Source organism: Kogia breviceps, chromosome 10 (assembly GCF_026419965.1).
Source record: "Kogia breviceps isolate mKogBre1 chromosome 10, mKogBre1 haplotype 1, whole genome shotgun sequence".
NCBI classification, from domain to species: Eukaryota; Metazoa; Chordata; class Mammalia; order Artiodactyla; family Physeteridae; genus Kogia; species Kogia breviceps.
The window spans coordinates 103980733-104008597 of record NC_081319.1 but is presented as its reverse complement, the minus strand read 5'-3'; the positions used below and the strand labels follow the sequence as shown (position 1 = coordinate 104008597).

Sequence of the window (27865 nt, the reverse complement as noted above, 5' to 3'; positions counted from 1 at the left end):
ATTTCCCTTGGTTTACAGTTATTTGCTGGCGTAAAGGGTGGAGAAAACCTGCAGCTCTTTGAACAGAGTTCTCGCTCTGCACATAAACAGGAGACACACACCCTGGAGGCCACGAAGCTTGTGGAGTTTGACCTTAAGCAAACACTTACCAGGCTTATGACACACCTTTTTGGAGATGGTAGGTACTAAATGCCTTTGTCTTTGGGGGCTTAAATATTCAACAGTTACCGTCTTCCTGAAATCAGTAAGCCTACTGTGTCTAGACTTTTTGCTCTAAGTTGTGTCTTAGTGGTTTAGGTCCTTAGTGAGGTAGAACTTACGGATTTCCTGGTTCATTCTGTTTGAGGAGCAGGAGGATATGAAACTGCGATTAGCTAGAGAAAGGGAAATGATGACAGCCTTTCATAAGAATGATAATGGATTGAGATCAGTACCATCGATGGGGAGGAAGTGAACAGGCTGACTAATGTCAGAGTATTAATATACCCCAGCCATTGCTGAAGGGGTGATTGTGTGTTTGTATCACCTGCTGGGATGCTTCTCAGGGGAGATGCAGGGTGGGGAGAGGAGGTGCCCCCGCCAGGCCCATGTTAGGAACTTGAAGGATGAGGGGATGGTGTCACAGGAAGCGTGCTGTGTGCTCTCACAGCGTTCAGAGTGTCCTCGGACCTGGCTGTCCTCCCTCACTCCGAAGGGAAGTGCCGTGCTCTTACTTCAGGCATTTTGAGCGGTCATTTCATTGTTCTATCTGGGCTCGGGGTGCGAGATGCTGCAAAGTGTCTCGGTAAACCTGTCTGGGTCCTAGCAATCTGGGTGTCCTTTAACCTAGTCATAGCCAGAGTAGTGATGGTGACAGTGAGAGAGAAAACTTAATAGTGTCAGATGCTGCGTTAAGCACTTTTACGAGGATATTTTGGTTCTGACCTGCATCTGTGATGGAGGTGTTACTATAATCTCCATTTTTTTTTAGAGGAGGGAACCCGGACCCAGAGCAGTGAAGTACCATGTGACCACATTGCAGCTCTGGAGTGTTTGAGGCCTGGTTTGAGCACTGTCGTTTTGACTTCCGAGCCCATGTTAGACGTTAGCTCTTTTGAAAGGAGAGATACAGATCATTTCAATAATATCCCTAGACTGTGAGGCTTATGGAAGCCGTGATGTTAAAAAGATGGGGCCTCCCCCTGGGTGTTGCCTTCCGACTCTCTCACCCTCTGACCCCTGTAGCTGGTCGGGGTATACTCTGTTACATTTCAGATACCCAAGATCACGTAGAAACTTCACATTCAGTCTTTCTTTAATTAGCTAATAATAGGAACTGCCTCAGCAGCCCTCAGAATTATTCAACAACTCTTTTTTTTTTTTTTTTTTTTTTTTTGCGGTATGCGGACCTCTCACTGTTGCGGCCTCTCCCGTTGCGGAGCACAGGCTCAGCGGCCACGGCTCACGGGCCCAGCCGCTCCGCGGCATGTGGGATCCTCCCGGACCGGGGCACGAACCCGCGTCCCCTGCATCGGCAGGCGGACTCTCAACCGCTGCGCCACCAGGGAAGCCCCTCAACAACTCTTTTTATTCTTGTTTTTATGGTCTGAGCTTTTTCCTCTTTTAAGTTGTTAGTGTTGTATTCCTTTGTTCTTGAAAAGCAAAATTAAAAATTAGAACACACTATTTCCTTCTGGCAATTTCTTGTTATTACAGCTGCTTTAGTGTCAGGGCTTTTTTTCCCTCTCCAAAGCAGTTGATTATTTTCTGCAAACATTTCAATTGCACCAGCATCCTAAGGCTGTTATGAGAGAGGTTATCAGTTTAGAATCGGAAAGAAAGAAAGTGCCCTTTAGACAGTTAATATGCTTGTGGAATACACTGACATTTTAAACACTTCTAAATGGTTTCCCCTCTGTTTTGTACCGTGCTTAGCATATCACTTCTTTCAGAGCAGCTAAGGTGGGGTTTCGGAGCCTCACACTGTGGTCTCACTTGCTGCCCTTCACGGTTTACAGCCGTCTCTGGCACAGTCCCTGCTGAGCGCTGGACTTTCCCTTTAGGAGGCGCTGGCCTCGTAGCACAGTTTGGATGAACGCGTCTGAAGGAGAAGGGGATTGTGATCCTCTGCTGCCGGCTAGGTATGCTGCTGTGGGCAAGTCGTGTCTCTTCCGTTTAAGAGCAAAACAGGCTCACGGTTGTCACTGAGATGCACTCGCAGCTCCCGGCCCAGGACCCTGCTGTTGGAAGTGCAGGTGGCCTCCGCCGTCAGCTCCCTCCGGGGCTGCCGCAGCTGTGGGCAGGCCTCCTTGCCCAAGGACAGTGCCCTTCCCAGAGCTGCCCACAGCCAAAGACTGCTTGTGGGAGGAATATAAAGGCCCAGCAGTTTACCCCCAGCCACCAGCCCCTGCCCAGCCCCCTCCAGCTCTATCATCTCCCCCCCCCCCCTCCCCCTTCCACCCCGCATGGGGCAGTCCTGATGGGTGGCGCAGGACGCAGAGCTCTGGCGAGGTTAAGGCTTTGTTGGGCCTGATTGCAGTTGGTTGACCCCCCCCCGCCTGCAGTTGCCACCCTCTTCCTTCCATAGGTGCTGATTCCCCCAAAATAACTTGCTTGTCAACCCAACCTCCAAAGGGTCTGTATGCGGCCCTTACGTTGCAGGGCTCTGTATTATGAATGTTGTCCTGGTCGGGAGTGAGGTCAGTCGGTAGTGAGGATACGGTGTCTTCCGTATCTTTTCATGTTTTTCTCTGTCCACGAATCCCTGTTAAATAAATGAAGTGAAAGTGATTGAGAATGATAATTGGGTTTCCGGTTGTTAGTCCTACTTTGTTCTTAAGATTGAGTCAAATTTACAGAGTGTTGAAGCATGTCACTTTAATAATTTTGAAGTGTGCTCTTTTGGGCTGTCTGGTGTTATCTGATTTGGAAAGGGTCCTCTTACATCTAGAGGTGAAGTAGCAGAGCGGCGGCTGCCTCAGGCCGCGTGGAGCTGTCTCTGCTCCTCGGGGCTCGGGTGTCGTCCAGGCCGGCTGCACTTTCAGATGAAAACTGGCTGGCAAGGTCCGCCTGTCGGAGCCTTGGATCACACGCTCTGAAATGGGGCTACAGAGAGCCTTGCCTTGTGCTGAGTACAGATACTCAGTGGAAAGAGGACATCATCACCTTAGGACTCAGGTGGAGAGAGACTTCAGACCTACCTTTCCTTAGGAGTCTGCTGAGTGGAGAAGATACTTACTAGCGTCAACCTTTCTGGCCTAAGGACCTGGTACAAGGAAACTGTTGGGGAGAAAGCGTGAGAGAGCCATGATTGAATTAACTGGAATGCTTTTAAGGAGCCTAAAAAAGTTGATGATTGTCTGGTGACTGGGTAGGGATAAGAAACAGGTTCCCTACCCTAGAGAAATAGGAAGTTGAAATCGTGTGGGGTTTTATGTTCAATGAAATGAAATTATTGGGCCTCGAGGTACAGTGAAAAAAGTACTTAAATTTTTCAAGATACTTTAATCAGGACAACTAATGTGCCTGTTTCATACTCTTTCTACCTGTAGGGGGTACACAGGCAACCTGGAGACATTAAGATCTATGGACGAGGGGCTTCCCTGGTGGCGCAGCGGTTGAGAGTCCGCCTGCCGATGCGGGGGACGCGGGTTCGTGCCCCGGTCCGGGAAGATCCCACGTGCCGCGGAGCGGCTGGGCCCGTGAGCCGTGGCCGCTGAGCCTGCGCGTCCGGAGCCTGTGCTCCGGACACAGCAGTGAGAGGCCCTGCATACTGGAAAAAAAAAAAAAAAAAAAAAGATCTATGGATGAGGGAAAGTTCCTTCTCTGCTTAGGTTCGTAGAAAGCTGAAATTCTTGATACATATATATATTTCATCACATTTGAGAAATTTCAGTAAATTATTTCTTCAGCTATTTTCTGTTACTCCCTCCCCTTGGGGACTCCAATTACATGTATATTTGGCCACTTGAAACTTTTCCACAGTTCACCAGTGCTCTGCTCACTTTTCTTTCAGTATTTTTTTTTCCCTTCTGTGGTTCATTTTGGATAGTTTTCATTGCTATATCTTTAAATTAATCAATCAGTTTTTTCCTGCAATGCTAATCTGCTGTTAATTCCACCCAGTGTTCTTTTCACCCCATTTTCTAGTTTCAGTTAGTGTCGTTTTTAGAATCTTCTTTATCTCTACCTAACATTTTCAGTCTTCCCTTTAGCTTTGTGAGTGTACTAAGTATCATTATCATGCATATTTTAGTGTCTTTTCCAACCAGTTCTGTCATCTGTGTCATTTCTTGCTGAATTGCTATTTCTTTTTCTCCATGTTTTTTCTCTTCTTCTTTGCATGCCTGATCCGATATTGCTAACTTTACCTCGTAACACATTTTATATTTCTGCATTCCTAATAATCTCTCTGAGCTTCATTCTGGGATTGTGATCCTTCCGATCTCCTTTGAAGCCTTGCTAGGCAGGACCAGTGTAGGGTTTTAGTTCGGGATTCATTTTTCCCACAAGCAACTTCAGACCCGTGAACTATGAGGTTTTTCCACACTGCTGTTTGGGAACTGGCCCCTTTCTGGTCTTTGTGAGCTCCCAGCATTATTCCTGCTAATCCTTTTGTGTGGTCTGTTCCCTGGCCTCGGGGAGTTTCTTCAACACACCTGCACTGACATTTTCATTGGTATTGAATCTTCTGCAGATCTTCAGACTTCTCTCTCTGCGGCGCTCTTCTTTCACCCTGACCCGTGAACTCTCAGGACAGACTGTTTCCTCAACCTGGGAAGACTTCTGGCCTCCACCTGTGTTTTCCTCCCCCCCGGGGCAGTGTTAGGGCTCAGTGTCCTTGGTTACCTGACATCCAAGGTCTAGTGTGGCATTGTTTCATATATTCTGCCTTTAAAAAAGTTATTTTATTTTATTTTTTTAGTTTTTTGAAACTGGGGGCTGGTGTTTTCCTTTTCAAAGAAGAATTTGATCAGGAGGTAGATAAAATCCTAAGGATGCATTGTTTAGGTCTGATTTACAAAAGGATTGCCTTATGATTTTTTTTTTTTTTTTTTTTTTAGAACAGTCAGTGAATTGTGCTTTCATGGATCTCTTGGGGTAACTGAAATATACTTATTTTACACTCTCAGGCTGTTTTATAAAATTAATCTCCTCTGGGGTGACTTCAAGTTTGGTTGTTGCTTGTGTTGGCTGTCTTACTTAGCAGTCACGTCGTTGGAATTATGGTCTGCAGGTCATGTGCGGTGGAAGATTTTGTTTTTGTTTTTGTCCCTTTCTCTGCTTTCTTCCCTCCTGCCCTCCCCGCTTTGCTTATTTCTCCCCTGTGTGGGTTTACGCTGAGCTCTTCCGACTTTAAATCCAGAATGAGGTTTTGTAAGGACCTGTCAGATGTACTCACCAGCCCTGATTTAGGGACATGGCAGGTCCTGCGCCCAGGGCTTGGCTCTCCAAGCTTACAGCTCTTCAGAGCTACAGCCCCAGGCTGTATTTGGTGACGATTTTTGTCGCCCTTCTTTCACCAGCATGGAGCCTATTCCGTCCCAGCTTCTGACTGCAAGCTTTTAGCCTCACTCAGATGCCAAGCCAGCAGCACGTTATCCTGCAGGAGGCAAGCTCCTGGCATCTCTTCCTGATTGTGGACCCCAAGCCCAGCAACACTGTGATTTATCCCCTCTCCCTGTTTGCTTTTCTGTTCTGTTTCTGGCCAGTGGAGGTATTTCTCTTATCTTTGAACATAGACCATGGCTTTTTGGTTTTCTCCTTTTTCTCCTACCTGTCGTTGTGTGTTAGGAGAACAAGGAGGCCGATGGTGCCTTCTTGGCCTTGGAGGGCGCTTTGCTTGGAAGCTGAGTGAGTGCAGTTTTCATGGTCTGCTCCAGTGGAGGGCAGCATTGGGCTTTGCAGTCTGACACCTGATTTTGAATTCTGATCTTGGCATTTTCTGTGTAAACTTGGATTAGATATGTGAGCTGTGTCTCCGTCACAGTTCCTCCACCTGTGAGATGGGAACAGTGGCGATTCTTGTGCAGTGTTTATGGCGGCCTGGCATGAGCGTAAAGGTTAAACTGAAGGAGCCATGTGAGTATTTAGCATGGCACCGGAGTAAATAAACAGCAGACGTCGATGACCTTAGTGTGCACTTGAGAAATGTTTCTTTTTCTTCATATTTTTATAAACACCTGAGAGAGTTTAGATCATGGTCTGATTTTTAGCGACATTCATTTCAAAAATCACCCACTGAGTATTTAGATTCTTTACACACTTTTCCTTACTGAATTGTCACCAGAACTCTGCGAGATGAATATTACTCTTACTTTGAACGAAGCTGAGGCCGCGAGAGGTTAAGGAACTTGCTCGAGGTCGCTCGGCCTCAGGTGCTGGAGCTGGATCGAGCTAGGAGTCTAGGCTTGCTCTTGCCTTGCATGGTGGGCCCGCCCACGTCTCTGGGATCAGACCCGGGAGGCGGAGGGTGAACCTTCTGTCTGCCAGGTTCGTCTGTGGAGCCGTCCTGTGCCAATGGGTCGGGGAGGAAGGTTGAGGACAGAGGGCGTGTGGCTGTGGCTCTCCCCTGGACCAGGTTCCTCTCAGGCTGTCCCCTCTGCTCCCTGTGTCGCCAGAGTGTGGCCCCGGACCCCAGTGCCTCGGACCCCACACCCAGATTTAGGATGAGGGAGCATTGAATTGTGCTGCACTCCGTTTCTAACCCCACTGCGAGGCAGAGAAATGCTAGTGTCATTTTAAGATCCAAGCCCTAATCAAGAGGATTCCTGCGTATGGGAGTCTGAGACGACACTTCCTCTCACTGCTCTTTCCACCAAGCAGCGGGGCCAGTTACACTGTCAGCAACAGTGGGAGAAGTTGCTGGCCTTTTCTTTTTCCCCTAGTACTGTGCGTCTGTCTCAGCAGCGGGGAGTCACTGCGGCTGAAACAGCGCTCATATCCCCTACCGTGTGCTGTGGCGTGCATGGTCCCGTATGCGCGCATCCTCTACCAGTGGGTGTGCTTCTGTGTGCTTTACTGCACAGGACTGTATAGAGGACAGCAGTACAGTGTCTTTAGCTCCAGCCCAGGATGTCTGGAAGCAAGTGTAAAAGCAGCAGTGATGTAGCTGGTACTACTGTACTTTTCAAGGGACTGTACTGTAAGATTAAAAATGTTTTCTTTATTTTCTGTGTTTGTTTTTTATGTATTATTTGTGTGAAAAGTATTATGAACCGGGCTTCCCCCGTGGTGCAGTGGTTGAAAGTCCGCCTGCCGATGCGGGGGACGCGGGTTCGTGCCCCGGTCCGGGAGGATCCCACATGCCGCGGAGCGGCCGGGCCCGTGAGCCGTGGCCGCTGAGCCTGCGCGTCCGGAGCCTGTGCTCCGCAACAGGAGAGGCCACAGCAGTGAGAGGCCCGCGTACCACACACCCACACCCACACAAAAGTATTATAAACCTATTACAGTACAGTACTCTACAGCCGATTGTGTTAGTTGGGTCCTTAGGGTAACTTTGTTGGACTTAACGAATAAATTGGCCTTAATGAACGAATGTGCTCTGGGAACAGAGCTGGCTCGGCTGCAGGGGACCTGACTGTGACGCTGTATTAGTCTGAGGTGTGTGACCTAATGATTGGATACAGGTACATACTGCAAAAGGATCACCGTAATAAGCTTAGTTAACATCAATCACCTCACACACTCACTATGTTTTTCTTGTGATGTCACCGATGCCCTATCTATACAGGGAAATGTACACGCTTACAGTGTTTCAATTTTGAACCCTGTGAATATATTACTGTTCAAAACAATTTTCTTTAAGAAAGCTGTGAGAACAGAGCGGTACTGAGAACTGTGAAAAACTGCCTGTCCGCTGCTCGGTACGTATTCAGTGTAAAGGGCTGTGGGTCTGATTGAATCAAGCAGAAGCAGAAGAGATGGAATCGTCAGACGCATTTGACAGCGAGGCCCGGTAGTTTCTCTAGGCAGCTGGTGCTACCTGGGGTGGTCCCGGGTTTCCTTTTAGCCAGAGAGCACCCTCCATCCTTTTTCTCCCCGGCTTCGCTTTCCTTCCTTGGGTGCCTGCCGTGTCCAGTATAGAAAGCGGGAGAATCAGAGTTCTGCTACATTCAGCTGTTTCTTGGGTACCAGCATTGAAAAATTAATGCCCAAGAGCAATTATTAATTGCGTATTTGTATAGCCGATATGGAAAAGTCTCTGCTTCAGTGGAGGGTAGCCTTGGCAGCTCTGGTCTGGGCCACCAGCCTTTTCAACTTTAGATTCTAACAGCTCTGGGAGGTGGTTCTGATAGCACAGTCCCATCTTTAAATATAAGGGGTATGGGAAGCAGAGAAAGAGTCCCTTCATGAGTGAGTAAGTCAGGGAAATGAATTACAAGGTGTGTTTAGATGAGATCTGTGATGAAGGCGGGTTGGGTGACCTGGAATGGCGTCTGTTGAACGTGTCTGTGTTGAGCGTTAGACGCCGCAGTACTGCCTTGGCGGCTAGGCTTGGTGGGAAGAGGCCGGGCCCCTGCCCCGCCCCCTGCGTCTGGCCCTGGTTGGTCCTCGCTGGTACGTGGTGCTGGCGTCCTGTGCCCGCGCCCCTGGTTCCCTGCGGTGGTCGGGCTGGCAGTGTCCTGCCAGAGCTGGGAGAATTCAGGTTCTTGCTATTCCTTTTCCCTCAGGCTCACATCACTATCCTGTTTTTTTTTTTTAATTGAAGTATAGTTGATTTACAATATTACGTTACTTTCTGCTGTACAGCAAAGGGATTCGGTGGTACATGTATGTATTCCTTTTTCATATTCTTGTCCATTATGGTTTGTCACGGGATGCTGAGTATAGTTCTCAGTGCTGTGCAGCAGGACCTTGTTGTGTATCCATCCCGCATGTGACGGCTGACCCCAGCCCCCTACTCCATTCCTCCCCCAGCCCCTCCCCGCTGGCAAGCACCAGTCTGTTCTCTATGACACCACGATTCTGAAGGAATGCTCACCAGTCATATTTGGGGTCCCAGCTGAGGGAACGATCCTAGACCTTGGGCTCTCAGCATACACTCCTTCAGGAGAGAAAGCAGAGCAGCTGCCCGCATCTCCAGAGAGCGTCTCTGCCTCTGGGGAAACCGGGGCTTGCGAGGCCCTCTGCTCCCGACCACCGGGCAGAGCAGCTGTTGCTGTACAGCCTGGAGATGGGGCAGCTGGGCTCAGAGAGGTTGATTAACCTACCCACGGTTTCACAGCAAAAAGGGCAGGATGAGACTTGAATCCAGGTTTTTGGTTTATTCTTCTACTTGGCTCTAGCCTAAAAATTAATATATAATTTTTGACAGTTGCTGTAATCTCACAGGGTTCTGAGACAATTTTTAAAAAGCTCTGAACTTCATTTGTAAATATGTTTTAGTAAATTATTACATCCAAACCAAAGAGAAAAAGACAAACACACACATAAAACAGAAAAAAGAAAGAACGAACTTTGGCATTATTTTCCATTAGGTATATAATATATGTACATTTCATTTAATTTAAACTAATCACCAATAAGGAGAATAGTGTAATGCATAATGAATCCGTATGATTTGGACATGTTTACCCAAACTTTCCCTCTGTTAATGTATAACTCAAAAAGCCTAGTTCTTAATGGATTTTTTTCACAAACTCCTGATACTTGACGTGTGAAATAAGCCATACTTAACATAGTTTTTAGGTGGTTATTCAATACCACATCTTTTTTTTTTTTTTTTTTTTTTTTGGTACGCGGGTATCTCGCTTCCGTGGCCTCTCTCCCGTTGCGGAGCACAGGCTCCGGACACGCAGGCTCAGCGGCCACGGCTCACGGGCCCAGCTGCTCCGCGGCACGTGGGATCCTCCCGGACCGGGGCACGAACCCGCGTCCCCCGCGTCGGCAGGCGGACTTGCAACCACTGCGCCAGCAGGGAAGCCCCAATATCACATCTTTGATACACGCTGCATGTCAAGATGTTTTTTCAATCTGCTGTAATAATCCTTACTATAATTTTGAGGTTATGGGGAGAAAACAAGAAGAAAGTGTATATTTGGGGGTAATATAAAAGTAATTAATAAATGATTCTGCCACCAGCTATGAAAAAAATTACTGTTATGTGTCAAAGTAACTAAAATTTAAATTGCTAGAATATGTAAAAGAATATGGTATTTTCATAAAAATTATACATTAACTAATATAATTTACCTTTAAATAATGGCTATTTATGTTTGAAGTATAGCCATAGGCTTCTCAAAGATGGGACTTTGTAGATTTTGCCATTTTCCCGTTTATGTGAGGGAAGATGAGTTTAAGAACTGAAGAAAACCTTAAGGTAGTAGAAAAAGGAAGTGAATGGTTTATGGATTCGGCATTCTTTGCAGGGTCACAGGTTTAAAATGGATCAGAGCAAAGGATCCGAGGAGGCAAAAGGATTGGAAACTTTCTAGTCACCCTGGCCACCGCTTTTGCCAGTCCGTGTTTTCTGGGTTAGTGTCTGTGCTGTTGTCGTCAGTGAGTTCTGCCTCTTAGATGCGTAACGTTAATCATCTCATGTGTCCTCAAGAGACTTCGGCCGACTTCCCTGCCTTGTCACGCTGTGCTGGGTGCGTCTTTCCCCGTGGAGCCGTTACTTTCGTTGCTCCCGAAAGAGGCACACCTGTAGGATGGTTGAGCAAAAGGCAACCGAGGGCTGTGGTGACAGAGGCCTTCAAGCAAAAGAGAGCGAGGTTTGATGCGACCGACATGTGGACGTTTTATCTTGAGAATTTAGTCAACATTGAAAAAGTTTTTATCCAAAGTGATAATGTTTTGTAGTTTTACAAGTGGTAAAGCCAAAGTCCTTTGATACCAGAAGGTTCCTAGAGAAGGGCAGAGACCGTCACACCACTGTTCAGTTCAGTCCCTGTGCTTTGCCACCGCCGGCACCAACGGCTCGGATGGGTGTGCACACAGGGGAGGTCGCGTGCAGGCTTCGTGAACACTGATAATAGAGTTACTTGTGCTTGTTTTGAGCGCTACTCATGTTTTCAAGTTGCTTTCTCTGACTGGGGGGAACCTGAGCTTTCTAGGTGTGAGGTATAAAGAGATAAACTTTACCCAAAGGAATAAAATAAGGAAATACAGGAAAATTAATTTGTGTAGATAGCACCTAACTTTGTTCCAGTCACTTAGTGGTGTTGAATTATATGAAATCATCATGTTAACCCTGAAAACTCATCTTGCTTTTGGTACAGTTTGATCCAGGTATAAAAAGCCACGTGTAAAGAGTTTGTTTTTCTAAATTGTTCGCAGAAGGTGATCTGTGCTCACCTGCCAGGAGTTACAAAAAGAATGAATTAACATGGTTTTGTCTGCGCGTCCTCTGTGCTCAGTTATACATCCCAACCCTTTACACATTTCTGTTCGCCAGTGGGGTTGTCTCTGGAGCTTTTCCATGCAATATTGGTAGGGGGTTATTGGTCCCGAAGATGGATGAGCACACAGGTGTCCAGGTCCCTTCTTCGCGGAATTCAGTGGCAAGTAGGCGACTGGTCTGCACGTAGGGGCTTCTGTACAGAAATGTCGGGGGACTTGCAGACACTGTCCCAACATCTACATTTTTTTCCCTGGGTAGAAAAAATGTTGGCGAAATTTCCTCAGTAATGGCAACGAATGAACTGTTGACATGCACAACAACATGGGTGAATCTTAAAATAATCACACCGAGTAAAAGAACCCGGACAGAAAAAGAATACATTCTGTGTGTCTGCATTTTCATAAAGTTCTCGGCAATGCCAGCTCATCTGTCATGACAGGGAGGAGGTCGGTGGTTGCCTGGGGATGGAGGGCTGGCGAGGAGAAGAGGCGGGGGTGATGGGCAGGTGGGGGGTATTACAGAGGAGCAGGAGGAAACTTTGGGGGGTCATGGACATGTTCCTGATACTGATAGTGATGATGTTTCATGGATGTATACGTATGTCAACACTTATCAACCGTGTGCACTGTATGTACGTGGAGTTTAATATTTGTCTGTTATACCACATGTATAATAAAAGGGGGAAATTTTGTATTACAACTGTAAACAGAAATCAGTTGTCACTTGCCATTGACAGCAGGTATCTAGAAAAATAAATGCAACTAAAACAGAACAATGAAAGAAAAACCTATGTTCTCCTATATCATTTTGAGCATAGCAAGGGCTCCTTTGTTTTATAACTCCGTTCGTATGTGACTTTTGATTCTTGAGATATCTTTCTCGATGGGCAGGGAATTATGTTTTAATTGTCAAGAGCAGGAGTTTTGGAGTCGGGCAGCCCCGGGTGTGGCCTGCTCACCTGCTAGCCATGTTCCTATGGGCAGGATACACAACCTTCCTAATAGTTTTTCCACCTGTCTATGAAATGGGAATGGTAGAGGCGTAGTAAGTGCTCAATAAACGGAAGCAAGTTTTGTTACTGGTTTTATTCAGTGCCTGCGCTGAGGACTCTGGGTGTCCTCACGGTGGGCCTCTGGCTGCTAGGTGACCTCCTGTTCTGCCTTCTCTTCTTAGTGACCTCTGCTCTTTGTAGGCTTTACTTGTTTTGAATTCATTAGTCTTTTCCTCTGTTAAATGATAATATTATTGTTTGTAAGTGACATATTTATGATTGCATGTTGAGAAATTCATCCTGGCATTTAGCATGTACTTTTTTGGTTTGTCTTGGATGTGAGTATATTTCTCATTCATCTCTAGAAAAAAATGTTTTGACTTTTTAAAATGTGTTACTCCAATTTAGCTGATCTTATTTTATTTAACCTTTTATGAGCTCTTATAAAGTTAATAAAAATTAATATATCTATTTATGGAAGTGAAAGTTGATTCGTTTATCCTGAATTAGTCATATTGTTGATATGTAAGTTTGAAGAACAGTAAAAGTATTTTTTCTTTAACTCTGAGAAGATGTCATTTTCACTTATAGAAACTAGCAGAATTACCTGCTTTCCCATTATCTTGACCTAATTTTTTCCTCTGCCCGGTGGTTGCAGGGATTTGGCAGGTGATCGATTTGGTTTTAGAGGGTCCTGGAGCTACAGAAAGTGTTTTTCATATTGGAAAAGACATGCCCAGTTTTTCACAAGTTTTAAGATTTATTGCCTCCCCCAAAAGTGTTGCAAATTAATTTGTTTGCTATTTATTATAGTCAGAAGGTAGGAATTGGTGTCATTAGCCGAAGGGCAGCTTTGATCACAGGAAAGGCAAGGCTGCCTTTAATGCTCCATGTCTGTTTTTCTTTGGTGTCTTTGCAGGGCTGGACATCAGATGGGTGGACTGCTACTTTCCCTTTACTCATCCTTCCTTTGAGATGGAGATCAGCTTCCACGGGGAATGGCTAGAAATTCTTGGCTGCGGGGTGATGGAACAGCAACTGGTAAATTCAGGTAGAAGAGAATCCGACGTTTATTTACAGGCTCTCCTAAAGAGCCCTCTCTTCCCAGTTACCTTCCTTTACAGGCTCGCTGGCGTGCACGTCCACATATTCCTGTAGGACTAGCCTCCGTCTTTCTTTCCTTGTATTGCCCTCCAGACTTTTCTCTGGCACTTCACTCTGAAAGAACTTCATCTCTCGCGTCTCATTTTGCAAAGCCTCCTTGGTTTCGGAGCTTTTCCTTACAGCGCCCGGCGCTGGTTTGTACCTCGTGATTTCGTATTTGTTGATCGGCTGCTCTGTAATCGCCCACAGGCCTTGACGCGCGTCCCAGGAGAGAGGTTTGTCTTCCAGACGGTTTAAGAACAAAGCCGGCATATAATCCCTTTTTTTGTTCCTACTGCATTTGGAACCAAATTCAGCAGGTATTTCATACATATGCTAAAAACGCAATATAGGGCTTCCCTGGTGGCGCAGTGGTTGAGAATCCGCCTGCCGATGCGGGGGACACGGGTTCGTGCCCCGGTCCGGGAGGATCCCACATGCCGCGGAGCGGCTGGGCCCGTGAGCCGTGGCAGCTGAGCCTGCGCGTCCGGAGCCTGTGCTCCGCAACGGGAGAGGCCACAACAGTGAGAGGCCCGCGTATCGCAAAAAAAAAAAAAAAAAAACGCAATATAAAAATACTTGGGCCTGGGGTGTTTGGTGGTCTGCCACCCTCAGCGCTGGCGGTGCTCCGACCGGGGGGCAGGGAGGAAGATGGGGGCTCTGATGACATTCTCCCCGTTCCGTAAGAACTCGAGAAGGGTCTTTCCAGCTCTCCTCTGCAGGACCATTGCTTAATAATAAGGATTATTTCTAGGAATTCCCTCGCAGTCCAGCAGTTAGGACTCCATGCTGTCACTGCCGAGGGCCCGGGTTCGATCCCTGGTCCAGGAACTAGCACCCCACAAGCCGTGCAGGGCAGCCAAAAAGAAAAAAAAGATTATCTCTAAACTTAATTTCAGAGCTGTGAGGTTTTTTATTTTAAGTTACTATCTGGATTTAAATTTAAAAATACTTGTTCAGAGTGTACATCCTCCATGGGAAGCTGGCTGAGACTGGGCATGTGGGGAGGGGTCCCTGCCTGAGCGCCAGGCGGAGGGGACCCAATGCGCCGGTTCCCCGCCGCCCCCGCTCCTCCCTCCCGGGGAAGGACACGTGCTCTGTGCTCTGGAAGGGTGGCGGCTCTGATTCAGGGCTGGTCACGGGCCTCCCACCATAGACCGGAGGGGAGCCGTCCCTCCTGGTGACTCAGAGCTGCGGATGGACCATGGGTAAGGTCGCAGGGTTAGAGAACGCAGCTGGAGGGAGACGAGAGCTGGGGTGGCCTGGGCTGGGAGACCTGGGGCCTGGCCTCCCCGCCCCCTCTTCCCCAGGGGCCCGGACCAGCCAGCTCACAGATTCCTCTCCACTCGGCCAAGCGAGGGTTGCGGGAGAGCTGGCCCAGCACAGCACCACATGCTCCTCAGACGGTTTTCCAATATTTGAAGGTCTGTCCTGGAGAAGAGGGAGCAGAGAGGTCGCAAACGAGGGCCTGTGAGTAAAAGTCGGGAGGCCTGGGCTTGCGTGTGTGAAGCAGCATGTGTTCTGTCAGTTGACAGCTGGGTGTCTTCAGGCAGGTTGCTTAACCTCGCCAGTCTCGATCCTCTCATAGTTAAATGAGCACAGGGATACCGCCCTCAACGTTTCTTTATGAGGGTTAGTGGAGGTGGTGCACGTGACGTGCTAAGCACAGGGTCTGGCACGTACTAAAATATTTTCAGTAAAAATTAATCTCGGATGTTATTAAACATTGTTTTCAAATGGTGAGAGCCATTTATTAATAGAGAGCCCCCTTGGTTGAAAATATTTAAACAGAGCCTGTCCTGCACGTCATAGAAACAATTTCTAGCCAGTTGGAACTAGGTTACCTCTTTGATCCTGGTCATTTTAGTATCCATGATTCTGGATTGAGTGAATGATTTTAGAGGGAGAAAGGAAATTGAGAGCGGTAGGAAACAGGACAATAAAAGAGGTGTGTGTGTATTTTACTAGAAAACACAAAATACTGGGAGCAAATGTGTAAGCTCGAATCTCTTCTTGAGTAGGAACTAACTTCAGATACTTCTGTGGTGTTTTTGTTTGTTTTGCTTTGTTTTTTAGACAAAAGGTTTGCAGGAATCCTAGGTTTCCTCCCAGGAGCACATGGTGTCAGGGGCGGGAGCTCAGAAAGCAAATCGGGGGGGGGGGGGGGAGGGTGAGTCACGTGTATGGGTTTGTCACTTGGAATCGTGCTTCCTTGTGTGATTCCATTATTCCTGATGGGTTTTCATGAGGTTTATTCACACAGTAATTGGCCGAAGACAGTCTCTGAAACAGGTTTCCAAGTCATTATTGCACATTAATGAGGCACATTAATGAGACTGCTGTTCTACAGTCCGATCAGCCGCGTCACGTGATGCTTGGAGGAAATGGCAAAGTGGAAGAAAAAGGGAAAAAAAAGAAGACACCTAAGATGCAAATGTGTCTGAGAGATTCACCGTGGTGGGGGGATGTGCTTTCATTTGTTGGGAAATGGTACACATAAAATTTAAATTAAATACCATGCAAGAGAGAGAGAGATTAAGAAAAGGAAGAAGAAGTGATTTTGTAAGAGAAATTCTGCGTGGGCTTTGCTATTTGAAGTTATTATGACAGAGTTCTGCTCTGTGTTCTCAGACTCGAATGTGTTTTGACGTCTGTAGTTAAAATGCTTAAACTGTGTGCCTGGCAGCCACTAACCACGGGCAGCGTTTGCAAGTGCAGCTAACTTTCTGTTTTCTGAGTTCCTACGGTGTGGCGGAAGCCTGCCTCCGGGCACTTTATGCCTCTGTTCGGTTTGCCATTCTGGCTGTCTTTCCTCCTGTATTTTTTTCCCTCCCCTCTCCTCCCCTCCCCTGCCTTTGAAAATAGATCTTCCAAGAAATGCTAAAATTGATGGTTACAATTCTGCAGCTTTATGGTCCTTCAGAGTTTCAGCTAAATGCTGAAATGACAACCGACAACCGAGGAGGTTGATGGGGCAGTGGTAACAGCAGACGTCAGTGGAGCCCTGACTGTGTGCCAGCCTCTCATTAAATGCCCTAGAGGCTTTCTTTCATTTAACCTTGACAACAGAGCCCTGGGTAGATGCTGTTATCAACCCCATCTTACAGAGCCTCCGAAAGGGGATCAGGCTCGAACGGCTGGCAGTGCCGCTGCCCAGATCTTTCCGACAATAATCAACCACTGTGTTCTGCTACCTGAACAGTAAATTGCATGATTTTGAAGTGGCTAGAAATTCCTTTCAAATAAAGGATTCTGCCTAACGTAGAATAAAGAGCTGGAACCAGATGAAACAAAAGCAAACAAAACTCTGTTGTGTAGTTATTCGTTACTCCTGCAGAGGGGCTCATCCCCCGTGTGTATTATCTCTGTGATCGAGTGCATTTAATTAAAAGCATGAGAATTAGATTCCTAATTTGAACAGGCAATGAAAACACTTTATTACACATTTAAGTTGACTATGGCATGTGTGTGTTTTTGGGCACAGAATAAGATAAGGCTCTTCCGGATAGCTTAGAGAATTTTATTTCTTCTTCTTTTAAGTTCTAGTGCCTCCACCATTGCTTTCTTTCTTTCTTTTTTTTAAAAAAACTAAATTTATTTATTTATTTTATTTTTGGCTGCGTTGGGTCTTCGTTGCTGCACACAGGCTTTCTCTAGTTGCAGCAAGCAGGGGCTACTCTGTTGCAGTGCATGGGCTTCTTATTGTGGTGGCTTCCCTTGTTGCAGAGCACGGGCTCTAGGTATGCGGGCTTCAGTACTTGTGGCACACGGGCTCGGTAGTTGTGGCACACGGGCTTAGTTGCTCCGCGGCATGTGGGATCTTCCTGGAGCAGGGATCGAACCTGCGTCCCCTGCATTGGCAGGCGGATTCTTAACTACTGAGCCACCAGGTAATTCCCGCCATTGCTTTCTCACTGCTTAGATTTGGTGGTTGTGACCTGGGTGGCGACTGCTGTCATGATGATCTGATTGTTTTTCCCTTGAGGACAGTAGTGAGTCACGTCTCCAAATACGACTTCTTTCCCATTGGGCTGACTCAGGCTGCTGTCTTTGCGGGTAGAATACGGAGCAGGAACATCTGAAACCATCACCAGGTGACTATGGGCTGTAATCATGCATGGAAGGAATTTACCATTTATTGAGCCCCTGTGAAATTTAGAAGATGATACCTAGGCCAGGAAGCAGAAACGTCTCCATAGCGGAAAAAATAACTTTAAAAGCGAATTGCCTTCTTTACTTCTTCATTAAAATTTAAAACTTGACTCTTTGGGGAAAACCTTGTAAATATGTACGTGAATAGTTTCTAGTTTTAAATAATCATTCTTTTGTTCATTTGTCAAATATTTCTTGAATTACTTCTAAGGCTATAGAATAGCAAATAAGCATTGTCCTTGCCTTTGAGACCAGCGCAGTGCACAGAGATATAAACATGAATGATTAGGGTGCCATGTGGTCCATATTAGTAACAGAGGCGTGGTGGGTGGAGTGGGGAGGGGAGGGGCTGGGGAGGAGTGTGCCAAGCCCTCGTCCTGGTTGCACTCAGGGTGGAATACTGGTGATAGGCGCACATGAAGCAGGCACCCTAGAAGAAGTTCAGTTCCTGTTTGCAAGGGCTTGTGTACTTTGTCTTTGCTTGGTCGCCCAGTTGGCATACCTAATGCTGCTTTTCCTATCTAAGAATAAATCTGTTTGCAGTCTATCCCTCTTTGGTAGAAGTCTCTACAGCCTCTACACACACTTATATCTCTCAGTGTTACTGATCTAAGTTGGTGAACTTCCAGATGGCACAGACCAAGACTGTACCAGCACTGTGCTGTATACAAGCAGACATGCCACTCCTACACTTAGCATTTTGTCTGTGTAAGGCACTGTGCTAGACAAAGAGGAAGATACAAAAAATGGTAAGACGTGACTTCTCCCTGTAAAACTTGGAGTGAGGCAGGGAAGATAAGGCTGTGTAATTAGAGCATCAGCTTACGTGCCATTCATGAGATGAGGCTTTGGGATATGTGAAGAGGGAGCTCTGTCCATCAGTTAGACCATTGGAGGTCTAACTGATGGTGCTACTGAATGATCTTGGCACCTCTGTTGAAAATCATGCTTGGGTTTATTTCTGGACTCAATTCTATTCCGTTGTTCTACGTTCCTGTCCTCATGTCCACACTGTTTTGATTCCTGTAGCTTTGTAGTAAGTTTTGAAATTGAGAAGTGTTAGTCCAACTTTGTTCTTCCTGTATTCATTCTTTACTCTTGGCCATAAGATGCTTAAGTCTCCCTAATTAAACAATAATTTTTTTCCTTAAAATTTTTCTTCACTGAAATACTTCATGCTGATACTTCATATGCCCATCTCTGTCTCTGCCCCTGTCTCTGTCTGTCTTCCACTCCTTTACCATATAGATCAGTCCAGTGTCCCCCACCCAGCTGAAGAGGTAGGACATGATACAGTTGAAGTCCCCTGTGTCCCTCCCTGTTAGTACATTCCCTTCCCCTCACTCCTATGAGCTATCACTGTTCTGAATTCTGTGTTGTAACCTTGATTTTCATTATCGTTTTTCTATGCATATTGTAAAACAAGCTAACTTTCACCAGCTTTTATGCTTTAACAAATGGAATCATGCTACCTATCCTCTCATGACGTTAGTTTTCCATGCAGTACTATGAAGTTCATCTCTGTTGTCATGTGTAGAGTTTTAGTTCGTTCATTTTTCACTGCTTAAATTCTGCTGGGTGAATATGCTGCAGTTTATTTATCCATTCTTTAATGGACACTTCTCTGTTCCCCCCCCCCCTTTTTGCTGCTAACAAATGCTACTCGTGCACACTTCTGTGCATCTTGTACGTACAGGAGTGAGAGTGTCTTTGAGGTGTATTTTATTTGGCTGTGGAGTTGCTGACTCAGCACTTTGGAGCAGCTTCAGCTTTGTTGGTGTCACCAGGCAGTTTCCCAAAGCAGCTGGGCCAGTTCTCTCTGCCTTGAGCCTTTGTATGGACGTTCTTGCTGCTCCACATCCTCTCCGTGGATGCTTGACTTTGGTCAGTTTCTTTGGTGAGTTGCAGGTAGTCTGTTGCTGAGGTTTCGTTTACATTTAGCTGATGCCCCTTGAGGTTGATCACGTTTTTAATAAATTTATTTGACACATGCAGCTTTTCTTTTGCTCATTTTGGGGTAGGGCTCATTTTTCTCTTTGTCTTTCTCTTTTAAAATTAGTTAATTCATTAACTTATTTACTTTTGGCTGAGCTGGAACTCTGTTGCTGCGCGCAGGCTTCCTCTAGTTGCGGCGAGCAGGGGCTACTCTTCATCGTGGTGCGTGGTCTTCTCACTGCGGTGGCTTCTCTTGCTGTGGAACATGGGCTCTGGGCACGCGGGCTTCAGTAGTTGTGGCACGCGGGCTTCAGTAGTTGTGGCTCGCGGGCTCTAGAGCTCGGTCTCAGTAGTTGTGGCGCACGGGCTTAGTTGCTCCGCGGCATATGGGATCTTCCCAGACCAGGTCTCGAACCCGTGTCCCCTGCCTTGGCAGGCGGATTCGTAACCACTGCACCACCAGGGAAGCCCATCTCTTTGTCTTTTTTTAATTGATTGGTAGGAATTCGTCATCTATTTTGAACACTAATCTTTTGTCATTTTTATATATTGAAATCGTATTCTCTAGGTTTGTGGCTTTTCTCCTTTAAGTTGCTCTTTCATGAATGGAATATCTATATTTCTCACTTGAGTAGCTTTAGGTTTCTTTATATAACATCATTCTCCCAAAAAGTCGCTCTGTCAGGGAGTGCGAGTGGGCGCGAGTTGACAAGTTCTGTAAAGATAACCTTCTGCTTCTCAATGCTTGACTCTAGTGGTTCAAGGCTCTGATGTGATGCTGCATCGTTCGTCTTTTCAGCGTGGGGATTCTGCGTATTTAATGACTTTCAAACATCTCCCCTCTCTCTCCTAATGTTCTCTTGAGTCTGGTCCCACCGTCTGTGGCAGTTCCTGGGGCTGGGAAGGCAGACTCTGGGATGCTCTTGTTTAACTAGGAAAGGCAGTGTGGAGCTTGCTTGGGGACTCAGTTATACTGTTTGCACAGAACTGGATTTGTCTCCTGGTGTATTTTGTAGTTCTTTCTGATCCTGCTTAGAAGCCATGCCATCCCCTCCAGTATTTCTGCTACTGTAATAAGAGCAAAGATTTTGGTAACTTGCTTCAAGCTGCGGTACGTGTACATATTTCTGATGTTTTGATAGCTGTAGTATGTGTTACCTAGTGTCTGTGGCATCATTTCTATACGTGGGAGACTTCTGGAAAGCAGAGATTCTGTCCCGTGTCTTATTTTCATTGTCTAAGGTCTTAGATATTTAGCTGATATAAAGCAGTTGTCCTTCCCCCATGAATGTGGACTTAATTTTCCACTTTCAGCTGTTTTCCTTTTTCCTATCATCGCCTCATTCCTGAAGCAGTAACCCTAATAATAATAATAATACAATCCAGATATTAGCTATTAGCTTTTGACATTTTGAAGCTGTTGAACTAGTTTGTGAGTTTCCAAATAAAAGGTTCAGATTAGAAAGAAATGGAAATTTGGCAAGTTTGGATTGTAGCAAATGGCCATGTCTTTCATCAGGGACTCTGTAACTATTCCCATGCCACCCCCCCCACCCTGTATCCATGCACTTTGTCCCCTGACTTTGAAGCACTTTCCACTGTGGGGAGAGGACCCTTCTCTCTCTGCCCTGTTGATGTTTGGCTTGGCCACCTGCCTGCTTTGGCTAAAGGGATGTTAGCAGATAAAGGAAAAAAGGCTGGAAAGTCCTTGGCAGTTGCTTTTGCCCTCTTTCGCTTCTGCCTTTGTTATGAGATGAACATGCACAGCCTGCTGGTTCTAGAACAGTAAGAAGCAGGTGGGGTGGACCTGAACCAGCGCTGGAGCCCTAAGGCCAGCCCAGTCTGGACCAGCTGAAGCCCTGGCCCACAGCTGCATGGTTGCTGAGATTTGTGGTGGTTTGTCCATCCACAGTCGCTGGCTGGTAAGATGCACATTGTGGCTGTCTTGCATATTCTTTCTCAGCTTACCTGGGGCTCACAGTGTGCTCAAGCATCTCTCCTCCAATACCATTACACAGAATTCACTTATTTCTTTCCTGCTTTTCCTCACCATCTCCCTTTCTAGCTTAGTGAGAAGGATGATTGAAAAACAGCTTGACTCTTTCTACTTTCCTCCCTCCCTAGAGAAGCCATTGAAATAGATTCCCAGTATTTCGATGTGTGTGATGATTGTTTCCTAAATCAGACGGGGATCGGGGTGGGATTTATCTGGAAAGTCCTCCTTGTGGGAGTTTTTGGACATGCCTCTGACATGTGGAAGATCACGTGTGTGCGTGTGCAAACGTGTTCTCACTATAACCTGTTTAAAGGGTTAGTTCCAGGTGTCTGTCTTTAATCAGTGTCAGGTAGAGAACTCTGGAATCACTAGAAGGAAAGCTTCGCGAGAGCAGGGACTTCTCTGGTTTTGATCCCTGTTGTACTCCCAGTTCCTAGAACAACGCCTGGCGCACAGTCAGCACTCAGCATATATATTATAAAATGAATGATGAGCACGTGAGTGGCGGACCCCCACTTCCTCATCCCCGTGTGTACTGCTCTTTCTCCAGGCTCATCGAAGCGGCAACTGTGGAGGGAAGTACCCTAGTTTCCCAGGCTGACCCTTGGCCTGTCTGTCCTTAGCTGCTCAGTGCAGCTCCTACGGTAACAGGAAGAAGATCCAGGAGGCCCTCGGAGTGAAGGTCTGCCTACAGCCAGGCCCTGCCATGCACTGTGCTGGAGATCTTGGGCAAGTCCTGAGGGTCTCAGTTTCTTCATCTAAGAAATAAGGGTCTTGGGCTTCCCTGGTGGCGCAGTGGTTGAGAGTCCGCCTGCCAGTGCAGGGGACACGGGTTCGTGCCCCGGTCCAGGAAGATCCCACGTGCCGCGGAGCGGCTGGGCCCGTGAGCCATGGCTGCAGAGCCTGCACGTCCGGAGCCTGTGCTCTGCAACGGGAGAGGCCACAACAGTGAGAGGCCCGTGTACCACAAAAAAAAAAAAAAAAAAAAAAAAAAAAAAAAAAAAAAAAAAAAAAAAGAAATAAGGGTCTTAGGTGATATAACATCCAGATTTCCTTTTAGCTCTTGGATCCCATGATTTGGCCTCTTAAACAGGCCAGAGATGTGTAGTATTAATACAGCCCTCAGGGGATTTTGGTTTGTTTTATAGCACCACATGGAAAATTACATAGCAGCTGGACCTTGGTATCTATGGATGGTTAATCAGTTTTCTTCCCCACACCCTCTTAAAGAAACTCTCCGAGACTATTAAAAAGATAAAAAAGGACGTTCATATAATTGAATTTTATTTAAACTCTTTATGAAAGTCTTGCTTCATGGGCTCACTGCAGCTTTGAAGGCAGGTAGTGACGTGCTTCTCAGTGGTTCAGTTTTATTTTCTCCCTTTTGCAAAGAGAGGCAACTTAGACGTTTAGGAATTATTTATGGTACCGTGGGGATAAACACAATCTGCTAAGTTATTTTTTTCAAGATTCGTTTCTGCATTTGAGGCTGGAAGCGATGTCTTCATGAAACGGCCGTGTTGTTATGTCCGTGGATAAAATGATGTCATTAGACAAAAGTTAGGCCAGATTTTCAGATTGTGTTTTTTAATGGGCATAATTCAGGAACTGGCCAAGGGTAGCATTTCTGAAAGTGTATGGCATAGAACACTGGGTACTATTAGGTTTTGCAGAGGAAAAAGAAGATTTGATATTCAGCCAAGTGTGGAAAATAGTGAGTTGGAAAGGTCCTGTATGTCTCTCTCTATGTCTGAGTTGGGGCGAGCGAGCAGATTTCCCAGAATCACAGGACACGGAATCGCTCTGTGAAGAGGTCCCTTTTGTGGCACACATCCCGGGAAGGACACCTGGGGAAAGGCTCGTCTGTTGGCTGCTGGGGTTGATGGTAAACTGGGAGGCTAATAGAAGTGTTATTTGGGGCAGTAATGACGAAGCCTAGTGAGATATTCTTTTTTTGTTTTGTTTTTGGCGGTACGCGGGCCCCTCACTGTTGCGGCCTCTCCCGTTGCGGAGCACAGGCTCTGGACGCGCAGGCTCAGCGGCCACGGCTCACGGGCCCAGCCGCTCCGCGGCACGTGGGATCCTCCCGGACCGGGGCACGAACCCGTGTCTCCTGCATCGGCAGGCGGACTCTCAACCGCTGCGCCACCAGGGAAGCCCGTGAGATACTCTTAAATTTTACCTTGAGGAGTGCCTTCCCTGTAAAGGGAAGCAGCTGGTATCAGTATACATAATTTAGAACATTTATTTGATATTTTAGGCTATTTGTCTACAGAGTCCTGGAAATTGAGGGTTTGTGGGCTTTGAAGGCATTAGGAAGGGAAAGCTCTCCAAATCCATTGTCTGATGCGTCCATGTATTAAATCAGCCTTTCCCGTCTCCGTCCATTCCTTCCACAGACGTTTATGAAGTATCCGCCTGGCAGGCCCCATGCGAAGTGCTGCAGATACAGAGGTCGTTTCTGCCTTTGAGGGGCTCACAGTCCAGTGGCGGGGACGGCGGGTCCTGTGCTGTGTGTCCGTGAGGCTGCGATGACAGTTGGAGGAGTTGTTGGTTCCTCGAGAGACGGGCGAGGCTTCACCGGGGTCCTAGTGCTTGACCTGAGCGGTGAACGGGAGCAGGTTTTGTGACGGGTGAAGAGGGGTCTTTTCCGGCAGAGAGCGTGGCTTGTGCAGGACACAGAGAGTGGGAGGCAGCACTGCATGTTCTGGAAAGACCGACTGGTACGAGCTTGGGGAAAACGCGGGGCCTGGGAGTCGGGTAGAGGAGGCTGCCGAGCTCCTCCATAGCCATCAGGTCTGGGTTAAGAGGAGGCAGAGCTCTTCCGAGGCTGAAGAAGTACCATTTTATTACGGTTTCAAAGAGAAGCTCTTCTGGATGGCGTAGGCTCCCGGCCCTCCGAAAGCTGAATTCCTTCCTGGGTGAGATGCATGTGGCGAGGATGGCTCTTGGCTGCTCTGGACTGTGACTCTGGCCCTCCTCGGGCGGGCCGCCCCTGGGTCCTCTCTGAGCCCCAGTGTGTCTGCCTTCCGGCGAGGGGGACAGGGGTCTGCCTTGGCTGTGGGGCCTCTGAGGGACCCCAGGCCTGAAAAGGCCTTTGCGCTGCTTCCTTCCTTTGGGTCTGGGACTCTTTCACTGGTCCCCTTAATCAAAGCCCTTCCTCCTTGCCCATGCCTGGTTGTTTATCTCCCTGTCAGCTGTGGGAGGGGCCTGAGCGTTGGAGCTTCTGGTTTGTTGCACTTACCTTCTGTGTCCTATCTTGGTGGTGCCTGGAGTAGTGGCGTTGGGAGAAGCTTGGGGGCAGAGCAGACTCGCTCCTTCTGGAGCTCACTGGCCACGGCTGACCGGCTCTCTTGACCGCCACGGGGAGGATGTGAAATGTCCCTACGGAAACTACTGGGAGCTTTAAGCCAGAAGGATACACCTTCACTGACAAGTACATTTATCACTTAGCATCCCTGAATCCCAGCACCTAATCTATAAAATGAGAATAACCAGACCACCTCACTGGTCTGGGATGGAGAATAAATGAATTAATGTGTATAATGTGCTTAGCCGGGTGTCTGGTGCTCAGTAAATGATCCCAAAGAGTTACATCCTTTCTCCCCTCACTTTAACCCTTCTTCCATCCTCCGGAGAGTGTTAAAGTTGGAAGTGACTTCTGATGTCATTCACTCTGTGACTCTCCTGAAATTACGTGTCGGCTCTCGCATCTGTTTGTGTAGGGGCATTTGGGGGGCGGGGGTTCTTGAAGGACAGTAACTGTAGTTCTCGTTGGACCCTCACAGTGTTCCGTGGCTTGAAAAGGATGCAGACCGCTCATGTAGTCTGATACCCTCGTCTTGCACAGGAGGAGCTGGAATCGTTTGATGAGGCAGTTGTAGGTGTGCGTGGCAGGTACGATCGAGGGTGGGAGGGTGCGGACCCGCTCTTGACTGCTAATACTGTCTCCCTTCAGGACCTTATTCAGACAAGGGCAGCTCGTTAGTTAGGTGAAGGCGTGAGTTACCCTGGAGGGCAAAACATTCTCACTTGTTTATTGAGGGGAGGGAGAGGAAGGCTGGACGCATTTGTTGGAAAGGCCGATGCTGCCGGGCCAGTGAAGGTGAATAAGGCAGAGCTCCTCCCTCCTAGGAGCTGATGGTCTAATGAGGGGTCCAGTCACACACAGAGCCCAGAACCAGGTAGGTTAACAGGTTGGGGGCACGGGACTCGGCAGCCGGTGCTCTCTGGGGAGGCCGTCCCAGGAGACTGACCCTGCAGAGCTGTTGTCTGACCTTGATGTTGAAGGACACCTAGGACTCTGCCAGGGCAAGGGGAGGGGTAGGACCTTCTAGGCAGAGGGCGCAGCAGGTCGGAGGGCTTCTAAAAGGTGTGCAATGAACGCCTGAGGACAGAATTTCCGTGTGGTTGGGGTAGAAGGTGTGGGCGTGGATCCAGAGGGGCCTGGAGAGTGACGGGCTTTGCTTTACAAAGTTAAGGAGTGTGGGCTTCATACTGTGGTTGCCACAGCCAGCAGGGTTTCTTTGGGAGGTGAGGGGATGGAGGGCAGAAGAGGACGGCCGTCCATTTACGGTGTGAATTTGTTCCTGAGTAGCTGATTCACGGGTGTGCGTGCATGTGAGTGCATGTGTACTCTCCCTTTCACTGACTTTGCTTTGGTTGTTTTTTCTTTTTCTTTTTGGATCCTTCCAGTTTCCTTTTCTTTTTCTTTTCTTTTTTTTGCGGTCTGCGGGCCTCTCACCTCTGTGGCCTCTCCCGTTGCGGAGCACAGGCTCCGGACGCGCAGGCTCGGCGGCCACGGCTCACGGGCCCAGCCGCTCCGCGGCACGTGGGATCCTCCCGGACCGAGGCACCAACCCGCGTCCCCTGCATCGGCAGGTGGACTCGCAACCACTGCGCCACCAGGGAAGCCCTCAGCAGAGATTTTTAAGTAGGGAAACAGTGTGATCAGGTTTAGTTTAGTTTAGTTTTTTTGTGAAAGAATTCCAGAACAGTGAAGAATTGATGATAGGAAGGCGAGATAGGAGCTGATAGAATCCAGATGAGAAAATGATGGCCTGAATTTCAGCAGTGGTGATGGAGTGAGAGAAGCGAAGGTGGGCCCCGAGGATGCTTCTGGGGTGGGGCGGCTGTATCTGGTGTGGGGGTTGGATGGGGGTGAGGGCGAGCCCAGGAAGGTGCTGAGGGTGATGCGAGTTTAGCCTCAGTGACTCGGATGCCATTTCCTGAGCTGGAGACAGAGAAGCGGGTGGAGAGTGCAGCCAAGCTTTGGACCTCTTAGGTCTGAAGTGCCTGTAAGACACCAGGTAGAAATACCTAGGGGATAGTTGGACATGTAAGATTGGGACGTGTAGGAGAGCTTTGTAGGAGATTTTGGAGTCATCAGTGTTGGTAGAAGTCATGAAGTTAAGATAGTGTAAGGAAATCATCATAGAGAAAGAAGAGAAAGACCAAGGAATATAAGGTTTCAGAAGAAGAAACATCCCCTGGGGGTCCTTTATTTATTGAATTCACTGTTATTCGTTGGCATAGGAGGAGGGTTTTCGTGTGGTTCAGGTTTCTGTCCTTTCATTCGTCATTCATCCATTCACTCATTCGGTGTTTGCCGAGCACCTGGTGCCCAGCAGTGATGGAGGTGTGAAACCGGAGGCGTCCCTGCCCTCCAGGTGCTGGCAGTCAGCTGGGGCGTGTGCACAGGTCTGTGTGCAGCGACCACGTGGCAGGACGCCCGCCCTGCGGAGGGGTATGGCTGTGCTGGGAGATCAGCAGGGGGTGGCATCGAGTGCCACGTTGGGTGGGAGTGTCTTCAGAAAAGTCCCCTAATCTGAGGTGGGAAGAGAGAGTGAGAGTCGGGGCGGAAGGGAGCGGGAGTTGGCAGACCTGCTTTGTGAGGGACCAGATGGGAAACACGGCAGGCTGGGCCGGCCACCTGGTCCCTGTTGCGGTGACTGGACGCTGCCCTCATAGTGTGGGAACAGCCGCAGACAGAGGTAAACAAACCCGTGTGGCCACATTCCAGTCAAGCTTTATTTAATGGATGCTGGACGTTTCGTGTAATTTTCATGTCTCGGGATAGGGTATTCTTCCTTCGATACTTCTCAGCCATTTAAAAATGTAGCATTCATCCTTAGCCTGCGGGCCATGCGGATTTGGCCTGCAGAGCATGGGGCCGACTCCTGCAGAGGCGAGAGGAAGGGTCTGTTCAGAGGTCAGCACACTGGGCTCCTGGAACGTCCTTTTCCTGAGCTGGTCCCCTTGCGTCCGGGGTCTCCAGTCCACCCCTACATGCAGTCACTACATGGATCTTCTTGTGCCACCTGTT

The 27865-nt window shown here is 47.8% G+C and overlaps 1 protein-coding gene across 17 annotated transcripts in view; it reads left to right on the top strand.

Moving 5' to 3' along the window:
• FARS2 (phenylalanyl-tRNA synthetase 2, mitochondrial) overlaps positions 1–27865 on the top strand; it is a 454626-nt gene that overhangs the window by 101592 nt on the left and 325169 nt on the right. For 14 of the 17 annotated variants that reach the window (XR_010835187.1, XM_067006818.1, XM_067006808.1 and 11 more), the window contains 2 exons: positions 19–178; positions 13234–13365. Coding sequence is in view for 15 of the 17 variants with exons in the window: in XM_067006818.1 (XP_066862919.1) it covers positions 19–178; positions 13234–13365 (292 nt within the window). In the remaining 2 variants the exon portion in view is untranslated. The remainder of the gene's footprint in view (positions 1–18; positions 179–13233; positions 13366–27865) is intronic. The other 3 variants (XR_010835186.1, XM_067006819.1, XM_067006813.1) reach the window with 1 other exon arrangement.